Below are 11,667 nucleotides of genomic sequence, written 5' to 3'. Positions count from 1 at the left end.
CAGTGGGAAAGCGTCAATCCATTACGACTATATAGCACTGGGAAGGGGTCATAGAATTATAGATTTATTATTTTTGTTTTCTTTTGAAATCAATTTGATCTATAGGAAAGGGAGAACTATCAGGAGAACTCGCCGTTGTCCAACCACTTGGATGGTCGGGGATTGAACGCCGACCTGCATGAAGCGAGACCGTCGTTCTAACGTCCAACCCAAGTGACTGGGCCCGAGTTGAGAGGGACAACTCTCTTAGGTGGTCACGTAAGTGCTTTGTGAATATGGCCCTTGAATTCACAAAAAACTTACGACTCTACTTACGTGTTCTGTTCTTCTTGTCTCGATGATAGTGATTTAGTTGGTAAATACTCTACAGTTTATAAGCTCCGTAGCACCGTGAAGCTTGTAAAATGTTTAGTAAATTTAAACTAAGCCGCCATGATCAAGGTAAGATGTACAGGTCTCGTAAGTGGGCTCATAAGAGGAACAGATTTCGTAAATGGGTACGGAAGATGTACAAGTATCGTGAGTAGACACGCAAGATCTTCGCAAATCCTGGCACAGAACTGCAAAAAAGCCATTGGTTCAGTCATGCATTTCATTGTAAATAAATATTTTACTGAAAATCTTCCAAAATTTTAAATTTTATTATTTTATTATTGTACAAAATTAAGTAAAACTTAGTTATTTTACACATTAAAAGCTATAATTCACCAGAGAATAAAAAGAGAGTAAATATTTAACAATATATATATTTAACACGGCCCACCTAACATTAACATGACCAGGTCAGCATTAGAGCACATCAGTACACAACATTACACACTGAGATCACAAGAATATGACGTGTCTATGAACCGGGGCGTCCAGGGACTCGGGTTCGATCCCAATGTACAGTATTTTCTCCCCATAGTAATAACTGTCCTCCGAGGCGTAGCCCATTAGGACGCCACTTGATTATCATAATGTTGCTCAAATCTTAAACATTTACCCATTAAATATATTACTAAATATAAATAAATCACTAAATAATAATAATATTTTATATTTGCGATATTTATACAATAAGTTGGTTTTCCATGAATGAATTTGTTTATGCTTTGTATATGTTGTATGAAAACGTTTTAGGCCAATCATGAATAAACGTATTTGTAAACAAACTTATGACATCTGTGATCTAGAATTTTAAATATGGCGTCCAAATGACGTCAGATAAGCATTCTTTGACAACTGTAAACTCAACTACCCAATGGGCATAATATCCTAGAGCAACGTTGATAACGTTGATTCATCGTTGATAACGTTAATTAATCGTTGATAACGTTGATTCAACGTTTCTCTTGGATACTGATCGTAATGGGTAGTGTTATTATGGTAGTGGTATCACCCCAACAACTCACGGAAGAACTGTGGTAGTTGTTGTGGTTGTGGTGCCACCACACAATGTGTTACAATCAGCATCAGCTTCACAGCGACCTTTTGCTAGGTCAAAGTTGGCCCCTGAAGGACAGCTGTTAAGATACAGCTCCTCAGCTAGTCCCTCTTTGGGACACACGTAGAAGTTGTGGCAGTTGTAGGGGTCCGGGACCTCCACCAGCCCGGGATAGCAGTAGGGAATACACAGGTCTCCACAGCACTTGGTGTCGTCCGCGCCACAGGCCTCGCCGTCGAAGTAAGGTTCCTCACTGGGACAATGCAACGGTCCAACAACTTCTCCTCCCGAGCAAATATAGTAGCTGCTGCAGGACGTTGGGTCAGAGATGGTGTCGAGGTCACCACTGCATGTCAGGTGACAGGGTGGGAGCCTGCACGAAGGGTCACAAGGTACACTACCAGTACAGTCTGGAGGAGTTGCCACTGCGTTGAAGGATGTACCATCTGGGCAAGGTACAGCAGCGTCAGAGGGCGTGTCGTCCTCGAAGCAGATGTAGTATTGATGGCAGTTAAGGGGATCTGCTACTTTATCCAGAGGAGCCATGTCGGTGCAGTTTGGCTGGCAGTATCCTGCAGCGAGGACCTGGGTGGCGGAAAGCAGCGCCGCCACCTGCAGCAGAGACCAACCATGATATAATATTAATGGGGTTCACAGTTCTAAGCGATAATTGAGTTCCCCAGAGAAGTTAAATATTTATTTAAGATCATAAAGAAACTTAGAGTAAAATATTACCACTGTTTAGAATAATAAGCTTGATTTTGAAAATTAATGAACATTTTCCTCAGTAAGACAACACGGACTCTTACTGTTAAAATAACAAACAATTTCAATCCAAGAAAGTAACAATTAATTCTTCAATTAGCTGTACGATTTAGATGTCTGTTGTTATGTTTTTAAAGCTCACGCGTGCAGGCTTTACACTAAGGATATTACTACTAACTTGGCACGGGGTCACGTACTGGATCATTCAATTATCACAGATAAAGGGTCTTTGTACAGTCATGTCAATCAGACGTTTTGACGGAAGGAATGACAGACACAAGCGTGAACAAATCCACCTTTACAAACACATTACATTTTATACATTACAACAAACAATTACAAACAATTTTATACAATGGTAAGAAATCACTCAATCTTACCGAGAGTGACACCAACAACAGCTGCTGGGTCATGCTGAAAAACACTGTGCAGCTGTCGGCGACCAGCTGAGCACTGGATGCAGGCGAACACTACTGCTATAGTTGTCTAAGAGCCAAGACTTATACCCCAACAGTTATCACAGTGACACAGTTGCAAGAATGGCAAGAAACCTCTTGACATTAAACATATTCAAACAAACAACTCATTAAATTGATAATTAATTATCCATTTAGTAATATAAACAAACTTAAATATAGTTTTACTGTTATGTAAAGATAACTCCGCATGATTGATCAGTAATACAAAGCTAAGAAACAGGTGAAGCAAGAAACAAGAAAAAAATCACAAAATAAAGATAGCCAAATATGCTAAGATGAATTCTAAAAATATTGTTCCAACCCTACAAAAGTGAAGGTTCTTTACTAGACAAGACTCCAGAAAACATGATCTGGTTAATCAGTAGAAGATGAGGATAAATAACCAATATACAATATACCAAACAGTTACTCAAAATCAGGCTTTGCTAAGGAAGACCTCGAAAATTTACTCTACATAAAAGCAAGCACCTAAGACCTTGATGAAAACGTTCCACAATATTAATACTACTACTACTAATAATAATAACAATAATAATAATACATAAAGAAATCACTAACATAATATTTATGAATAGAATTCCGGTTGCATAACTTTTTATAAGTTATGGTGGTTCAGTGGTAGTGTGAACGGCTGCGAGTGTCTTGATTGCGAGCTACCTCAGAGCTCTAGTTGACTTCCTCAATAATAATAATAATTTTTGTATATATACGGTATATATTGGAACATGTTATAAGGGCTTATTAATAGGTACAAATGTAACATTTAGCAAAAAGGATTTACATAAAAGATTGAAATGCCTAACTCAAATATATCTCCCATTCATATCAAGGTATTCGAGAGACTCCTGAAGGAATGCATAGAGGAGCTAAGTTGACCTCAAGGGAGTACATTTAATAAATCAATTTAAACTGGTGTTGCTCCTACAGTCAGGAGGGTCGCAGACCTGGTACCAATATTCCAGAGGACAGAGCTCTTGCTACAAACTATAAGCTTGACATTGATCACTGGAAAGTTCTTGGAAGCAATAATGCCAGATTATACAAAAATCACGTATTAAAATACAGGATGATAAAAAGACTCCCAACACGGGCTGACATGGGATCCTTTCTGTCCCACCAATTTGCTCTTTTTTATCCAGTATTTGAGGCAATTGACAACAATAGCAAATGTGCACTGTATAACTGGACCTCAATAAGGCATTCGCCACAGTTCCCCATGAGAGGCGACTTAGGAAGGTTGAAATGCACGTTATCGGAAGAAATATATTGAACTGGATCAGAGAATGGCTGAGAAACAGAAAAAAGCTCAGTATAACTGGAGTGGATTAATACCACTGGTGGTGGTATTAATACCACATGGAGTATCCTTTAATATTAATTAATGCCTCCATTAATACTGGAGTGACCATTAATACCAGCAAGTTTGTGGATTATACAATGACAAGGCGTGTAGTGGAGGGAGAATATGACTCTAATGGGCTATCAATTCTTAAACATACTCCAGTGCTGATTGAAGAAGTGACAAATGCAGTTAAATTTTGAAAAAGAAAATTTTCCTTAGCCAAGATCATACTGCGACGCTGTATATCAAATCAACAATACGGTCATGGATGAAGGGAGATATGATTGAAGTTTGGAAGTGGGTTAAAGGTATAAATAAAGGAGATAAAAGTAGGGTTCCAAACCGATAGAGATAGTCTGGACCTGCAACGATACATATATGATGGCAATGAATTCGGTTTTACATAACATTACGTGTAATTTGTATCGACAAATCAACAGTCCAGTTTATAAATCCAGAATTTACCCGGGTCTTTCCTGAATCAAAACTCTCCACCCTACATCCACCGTTTCTAATTCCACTCTGTATTGACATATTAGATCAGGAAATATCGTCGTATAATAGGGATGGAGAGCATTATTAAGATATACAGTTGAAAAATGTCAGGAGTTGATTAGATAGGTAGATTGATGAGAATGGGTGGGTTTATAGCATGTGCCAAAAGATCTCATATGTTAATTTCTTGGTAAACAACTCAATGCTGTATGCAATTTCCTGGTAATAAAGTTTTCTGTCTGTAATTTAATCATCATATTATTTTATATAATTAAAGATCTTACTACTTAAGATAGTGTAGTGACTGTTGTTAGGAAGTTTTCCTCCTGTGATAGTGTAACTATCTATGCCAGAAGCGTTTGTGAGTATTCACACGATGGTGTCATTGAGGTTATTGGAGGAGATAATGTGTGGAAAGGCTTGGGAATGCTGCACATGTTGTCCTCACAATAAAAACTAACATTATTGCAATTAATATTACTTCGACTAGCATTGCTACAAATAATATCACTGCAACTAATATTACAAGAACTAATATTAATCTAAAAGTCGACAGAGAAGAACAGTCATAAACAAGACCACTGTAGCAATTTCTAACACGGTCCAGAGTTCCAGACTAAACAGCTCACTGGTACGTTATCTAACAGTGCAGAGTTACAGACCAAGTAAGATTATCATTGAGATGTAACACGACGGAAGAAGTTGTTAAACACATTGGACATAACCTTACTGAAGCCAACATACAAGGCATAAACACACAACCACCGCCAAAGTAAGAAAGAGAATAGTGTCACTTAGTGGGCCAGTCAGAGGCTTAGGGCCCGCATAGGAATATCACAGAAAAAAATCAACAATATTACCTGGGAGAGGTCAGGTATGACCTGGTTTCATACTGATAACAATTTTGCTTTTAACCTTGTGAACCGGTTAAAACAACAAAAATATCTACCGTCCAGACTCTTTCGGTAGACCCTCCCATGAATATTTCAAAATGATATATATAAATCACTGTGCGACCAATTAAGTGATCTGTATATATAAGTGACCTGTGGGACATATATTAAATAATGTTACAAGGCTGTTACTCTACCATCCAGTCCAAGTGGTTAATTCCCTGCAAGTAATCATTGGCTGGTGAGATTTGGTAAGGATTTTGTCTTGAAAATGTTTTATTTTTATGCATTCCAACTAGTGGGAGATTTGATAGCATATAATGAGGCAGAAAAAAATAACCTATGTTAACCTAGATTATATTTTGGTCGTAGTTTAAATATCATTGGCTTATATTCCAATATTTTAGTTATCTTGAAATAATAAAATTTTCAGGCTTATAATATCTAAACTGACCCAGCATCTAGTGCTTAAATCATTATGATATAGCACAACATACTATTTGGGTAGTCATTGGCTTCACTTAGTTTCATTGTTTAGAAGTTTCTGTTTATCTAATCAGTTGTGATCTAAATAGATATGAGTAAATTTAGGTGGGCTCTCAAAGTATGAGGCCGGTGGAAGCACTTACGTATGCTTGTGTGAGTTGGCTTTGTATGGAAATTTGTATGGTAAACAGATGAGGCAATATCAAGATTCCAGTGTATGACGAATCCTCTGAGAGCTTCCGCCAATTATAAAAAGCTAGCGGTTAATCAAATGACCCGACACGACCGGAAATTATAGCGGGAAGTTAGTCTTGAAAGCCAAGACACAGTGAGGAATTGTTGAGGAGAGCCAGAGGGAATGTCACAGAAGGGGGGGGGGAGAAACAGTTCTGAACTGGGTCCCACATAGAGCAGTCACGAGCTTGGCCATGGGTGGCTACGCCAAGGGTGACATTTCTCTAGCTGGTGGACCTCATCCTGCCACTGTATCCGGCTATTTTATGAAGACGCTGTGAAGTGGAACTTGTGAGTTGATACCATGAGTAGTATGTGTCTGTTGTTATGAAGCGAGTAACACTGGGCCAATAGTTTGAGAGTGAAGATGATCTCCGGAGACTAGGATGGTATAGTGATTAGGATTGGGTGGAGCTGTGGGTAAGCCGGCCTATGATTAAGAATAGTGTTAATTAGTGAATTTTAAGAATAGAATAAAATAGAATATTAAGTAGTGTTTTACTTATCCGAATCTTGTGTCCGCCCCCCCCCCCCTGGCAATGTGAAAGCCTTGAGTAAAGACAGGGTATGATAGTGATTAATTGTGATGAGAACGATCTACTAACATAGTGAAATGATATATACTTGATGATTTATTGGAAAAATAGTTTAAACAAGAATTTTATGAATACTTATTATATCATGCATTTATCCTGTCATAAATACATATTTATTAAGTTATAGACAAAATAGTATTTATATTTTACATGACGGGCCCATCGACGAAATCTTGGTGTCAACAAGTTATAAAATAGGGAAAATATGACTAATATAGGTTTACATAATGCTACGAGTGCTCCGTCGTCACCTTGGGCTGAGGGATCCTCTTATGGGCTTCAGTCCTCTAAAGTAAAGATTGAGATGTGGGGAAACTCTCTTATGTCGTCACATAACCGGCCGCGGGATTCACAGAGTACTTACGTGTTTTATTTAAATAATAATATAATCACTAAATTATGGCGATTTAGAGTATAATTACTCAACACTTTACGAGCTGCATAGCACTACGAGATCATCCATAGTAATATCCTTGGGCTCAGGATGACATCGAAGTGCTTCAGAGCTCGTAAACTCTTTGAAAAAATAGAAACTAAATTGTCAAGACTGAGGTAAGAGATGAAACTTTCTTAAGTGGACACGAAAAAGCTTTATGTAGCATGGTACCGCTCTGTAAACGAACCATTTCTTGCACCATGCATAACAATGCAAAAAAATATGCAAATTACATTTTACTGAAAATCTCCTAAAATTTGAAATTTAATTATTCCATTAGTGTACAAAATTAAGAAGTATTGACTTATTTTACATATTAAAAAGTATAATTTACCAGAGATTAAGAGCAAAGAAAATATTTAACAACATATATTTAACACAGACCACATGACCATAACAACACAATAATAATATAATACAACAAAAATAACATAATAACAATACAGCATTACCACAGAGTAATACACTCTGACATCACAAAAATGTGATGAGTCTATGTGCCAAAGAGCTCAGGGACGTGGGTTCGATCCCACTGTATGACCTTAATATTTCCTCATCATAGCAATGACTGTCTTCAAGGACTTAACTTTGATATAGATAAGCTGTATGAGAGAGGTTAAAGCTAAACTATATATTTTTGTGTTTCAATTAATAATTAAATCATTTGTCAGACAATATTTATGCCTGTAACGCTTCATGGAGAGGCTTGTAATGCGTAAAAAAATATGTTTAAAGAAGTTTCGGAGGTTGAGATCTAGAAATTTAAATTGGGCGTCTAAATAGATTCAGTCAATTAAGCCCGCATTTGGGGGCGTTCAACCCACTTTAGTGATTTATTTTTTACGGTGGTTGTATCACTATCCTGTGAGATGTTGAAGTAGTGTACGATGTGGTGAATGGTGTGGTTGTGGTGGATGAGGTGGTTGTGTTGACACCACACAAGGTGTTACACGGAGCGTCTTCTAAACAACTGCTCTCTGTTACGACAAAATTGGATCCTGCTGGACAGTCAAAATGATTTTGCTCTTCCACTAGTCCCTCTTTTGGACACAAGTAGTACTTATGGCAGTCGTAGGGATCGGGTGCCTCTATCTGGCCGGGATAGCAGTAGGCAATACACACGTCCCCACAGCACTTGGTGTCGTCCACACCACAGGCCTCGCCGTCGAAGAAAGGCTTATCACTGGGGCATTCCAAGGGCCCAATAACGATTTCTTCCGAGCAAATGTAGTAGCTGTTGCAGCTCCTTGGGTCTGAGATCGGGTCCAAGTTGCTGTCGCATGTAAGATCGCATGGTGGCAGCCTGCAGGGAGGGTCACATGGCACAGTACCAGTACAGTCTGGAGGAGTTGCAGTTGCGTCGAAGGAAGTACCAGTCGGACAAGGCAGTGTATCATCTGAGGGCATGTTCTCCCCCAAACACATATAATACTGAGTGCAATTCAGAGGATCCGCCACCTTATCCAGAGGGTTCTTGCCGTGACAGTCTGGGTCACAATTTCCAGCAGAGAGGACCTGGGTGACGCAGAGCAGACCCGCCACCCACGCCACCTGCAGCAGACACCCGCCATGTTAATGTTCCTCCTGAACCTACCACAGATAAAACATGTTAAGATATATGAAAATTTATTTGGAACTGGAAATAAAATGTGAAACAAATCACCAACATGTGTGTCAAGAATTTATGGAATGATAATGTTGTTATAGTTGTCAGTGTCACTATAGTTGTCAGTGTTGTTACAGTTGTCAGTGTTGTTACAGATGTCAGTGTTGCTATAGTTGTCAGTATTATTTTAGTTGTCAGTTTTGTCATAATTGTCAGTGTTGTTATAGTTGTCAGTGTTGCTATAGTCTTCAATGTTGTTATTGCTGTCAATGTTGTCATAGTTGTTAGAGTTAGAATGGGAAGCTGACATGGCACAGAAAGCAGACAACCTCTCCTATTAAAAAAAACGTCGCTTTTGGCCGTTTGCCAGTATTGCCGAAAGTGGACGTATTTTCAAAATGAAAAAAAAATGAAAATAAATTTGGGATTTTTTTTTCAACAACAGTAAGTTAAGGGTCCTCTGATAGGTTAGGTGGGCAGGAAATTCTCATAAAGTTTCAAAACGTTATGAAAAACGTTAATGATAAGTTTCCTCTTCTAAGCGTGCCGAGTAAGCCGGACGACTCACACAGAAAACGGAACAGTACGTCACTTTTGTGACTCGATTTCATTTCAAATTACGTCCAAATTTGGCCATAGCGCGCATACGGGCGGAAAGTGACGTTATTTTTAAGAGGACGGGTTGTTCTCTTGGAGGGGGATCTCAAATGCCGAGTTAACTGGCATGGTGTTGACATGTAGACAAAGGAACCGCATGGGTTGGGGCCATGTGTGGTGGGTAGGGTGGGCCACTGGAGGTGGGTAGGGTGGGCTATTGATGGGCAGTCTAAGGTGGGCTACGACAACTGAGAGTGGGTTGAGTAAAGGCCACAGGGATGAGCATGGCCATCCGCGGTATCCTGTGTTGAGCCTCACTGGATGGGGAATGTGTCAGTCAACAGCTGGGAATGATAGTGTATCTGACTCCTGCTCACCTGTACAAGTGTAAGTAATAATGTAATCCCACAAACAACACACACACCAAGTACTCTTTACAGTACAGATGTCCTGCTTTTATGTTTGTAAATTATTGGTGAAAAATTACAAAGAGCTGGAAGTTTGGATAAGTTTGATTTTCTTATGAGGGCTTTGTTAATTTTGACTTCGAACTTCAGGTTTGTTAAGATTGACTTCCACCATCAGGTTTGTAAGGAATGACTTGCACCATCAGGTTTGTTAGGACTGACTTCCACCACCAGGTTTGTTAAGATTGACTTCCACTATCAGGTTTGTTAAGATCGACTTCCACCATCAAGTTTAATAAGATTGACTTCCTCCACCAGGTTTTTAAGATTTGCTTCCTCCACCAGGTTTGTAAAGACTGACTTCCACCATCAGGTTTAATAAGATAAACTTCTTCCATCAGGGTTACTTAGATTAACTTCCACCATCAGATTTATTAAAACTGACTTCCTCCACCAGGTTTGCTATGTGTGGCATAGATTCATCAGATGTTAGTCCTCGCTGATCTTAACAACTTCGAGACATTCTGGTGTAACCAGCGTAGTGAAGGAGTCTGGACTCGGGGGAGAATTTACAATACCCGCTGAAGGTAAATATTGGGAGATGACATTTGTCTGTGTTGACAGCCTGAGTGAGGGAGGCCACCTTAAGCAGATACACTCATTGTTTTGCTGCTATTTAACCTATTGTATGTCTATGTTAAATTTTTTGTATGAATACACAAACGGCTATTTTCGACACAGTAAAAGTATCCATGCATATACACGTTAAGAAGAGATGACAGAAAAGAGCGTTCCCGGTTACAGATGTAAAAAAATGTGCTCCAATATGATCACAACATTCAAGATACTGAGGGGAAATAGACATGGTGGACAGTGACAGTCTCTTCACATTGAGAGAATTAGGACAAGAGGACACAGGTGGAAACTGGAAACGCCAAACGAATTGAAGGAATGAAAGGAAATATTCGTACCCTGTACAGGTGGTCCACAAGTGGAATGAGCTGAAATAAGAAGTTGTGGAAGGACAACTTTGAGGCCAGATTCGACAAAGAATTCGAACGTCAAAACAGTTAAATTATAACGCAACAGATATAACAAGACTAGTAGGCGGGGTACAAGGAGCTAAACCTCACTCCACCGTAGTCACAGTTAGGTTTACACAAGTATTGTTAGGTAAGTACACCAGTAAGAAGATTATGTAATCGTAAGAAACACTAGAAGATATTCTCACCGTGAGAGACTCCAGCAGCATCCGCTTGGTCGTGTCGAAGACGCTGTTCAGCTGACGGCGACCAGCTGAGCACTGTCGATGAGGCGTCCACTACTGCTGCAGATGCCGTAGAGGCAAAACTTATATGCCAACGGTTATCACACTTACACAGTTGCAAGAATGGTGAGACATGAAGCATATACAAACAATCATTTCATGGAACTAATAATTGAGTATCGTTTGTAGTAACATAAAAAAATTAAATATCATCTCACTAACCATATTTAACTTTCTTTGTCTTGTGTCTGAGAAAACACAAAATAGAAGAACTCAACACGAAAGATCGATACGATAAATTAAAGGAACAGGTCAGTTAAGAAATCAGAGAAAAAGAAAGGTCTTAGGCAGTTAAGGTGGACATTTACGTAACGTTGAATCTTAAAGCAACTACGTGGGAAAATTGTGGGAAGGACAAAACCACTGAAAAAAGTATCCAGTGAACTACCCACTAATATATATCAGGGAAGGAATTGTCAATATACTAATTAAAATCGGTCTTCACAAAGAAAGACCTTGAAAATTTATTCTATATTGAAGCAATCAACCAAAACATTGAGGTAAACAAACTATGTAAATTACAGATAAAAGAAGGTTTTATTTAAACAGATTGAGAGGCTTAAGCCAAGAAAATCTCC

General features: G+C 38.9%; 1 protein-coding gene across 2 annotated transcripts; it reads right to left on the bottom strand.

Annotated features, from left to right (window-relative positions):
• Window positions 1-626: 626 nt before the first annotated feature.
• LOC123758401 (uncharacterized) lies at window positions 627-11,098 on the bottom strand. 2 transcript variants are annotated; one of them, XM_045742765.2, is made up of 2 exons: window positions 10,994-11,098; window positions 627-2,038 (listed from the first exon to the last, which is right to left on the bottom strand). In XM_045742765.2, the coding sequence occupies exons 1-2, from the start codon at window positions 11,012-11,014 to the stop codon at window positions 1,391-1,393; spliced, it is 669 nt and encodes a 222-aa protein (XP_045598721.2). In that variant the 5' UTR covers window positions 11,015-11,098; the 3' UTR covers window positions 627-1,390. The 2 variants fall into 2 exon arrangements, with proteins under 2 accessions (XP_045598721.2, XP_045598720.2); XM_045742764.2 differs by lacking the exon at window positions 10,994-11,098 and adding an exon at window positions 2,572-2,728.
• Between the last annotated feature and the right edge of the window lie 569 nt (window positions 11,099-11,667).

The sequence above is a fragment of the Procambarus clarkii genome, chromosome 11 (genome assembly GCF_040958095.1).
Source record: "Procambarus clarkii isolate CNS0578487 chromosome 11, FALCON_Pclarkii_2.0, whole genome shotgun sequence".
Classification (NCBI taxonomy): domain Eukaryota; kingdom Metazoa; phylum Arthropoda; class Malacostraca; order Decapoda; family Cambaridae; genus Procambarus; species Procambarus clarkii.
Note: the sequence above shows the minus strand (reverse complement) of the source record. Positions and strands in the feature narration are given on the sequence as shown.

Coding starts and splice junctions, on each gene's coding strand:
- LOC123758401 (XM_045742764.2), bottom strand. CDS start 2,604: ATGACCCAGCAGCTGTTGTTGGTGTCACTCTCG. Junction 2,039..2,571: donor TGTTGTTGGTGTCACTCTCG/GTAAGATTGAGT, acceptor TCTCTGCTGCAG/GTGGCGGCGCTGCTTTCCGC.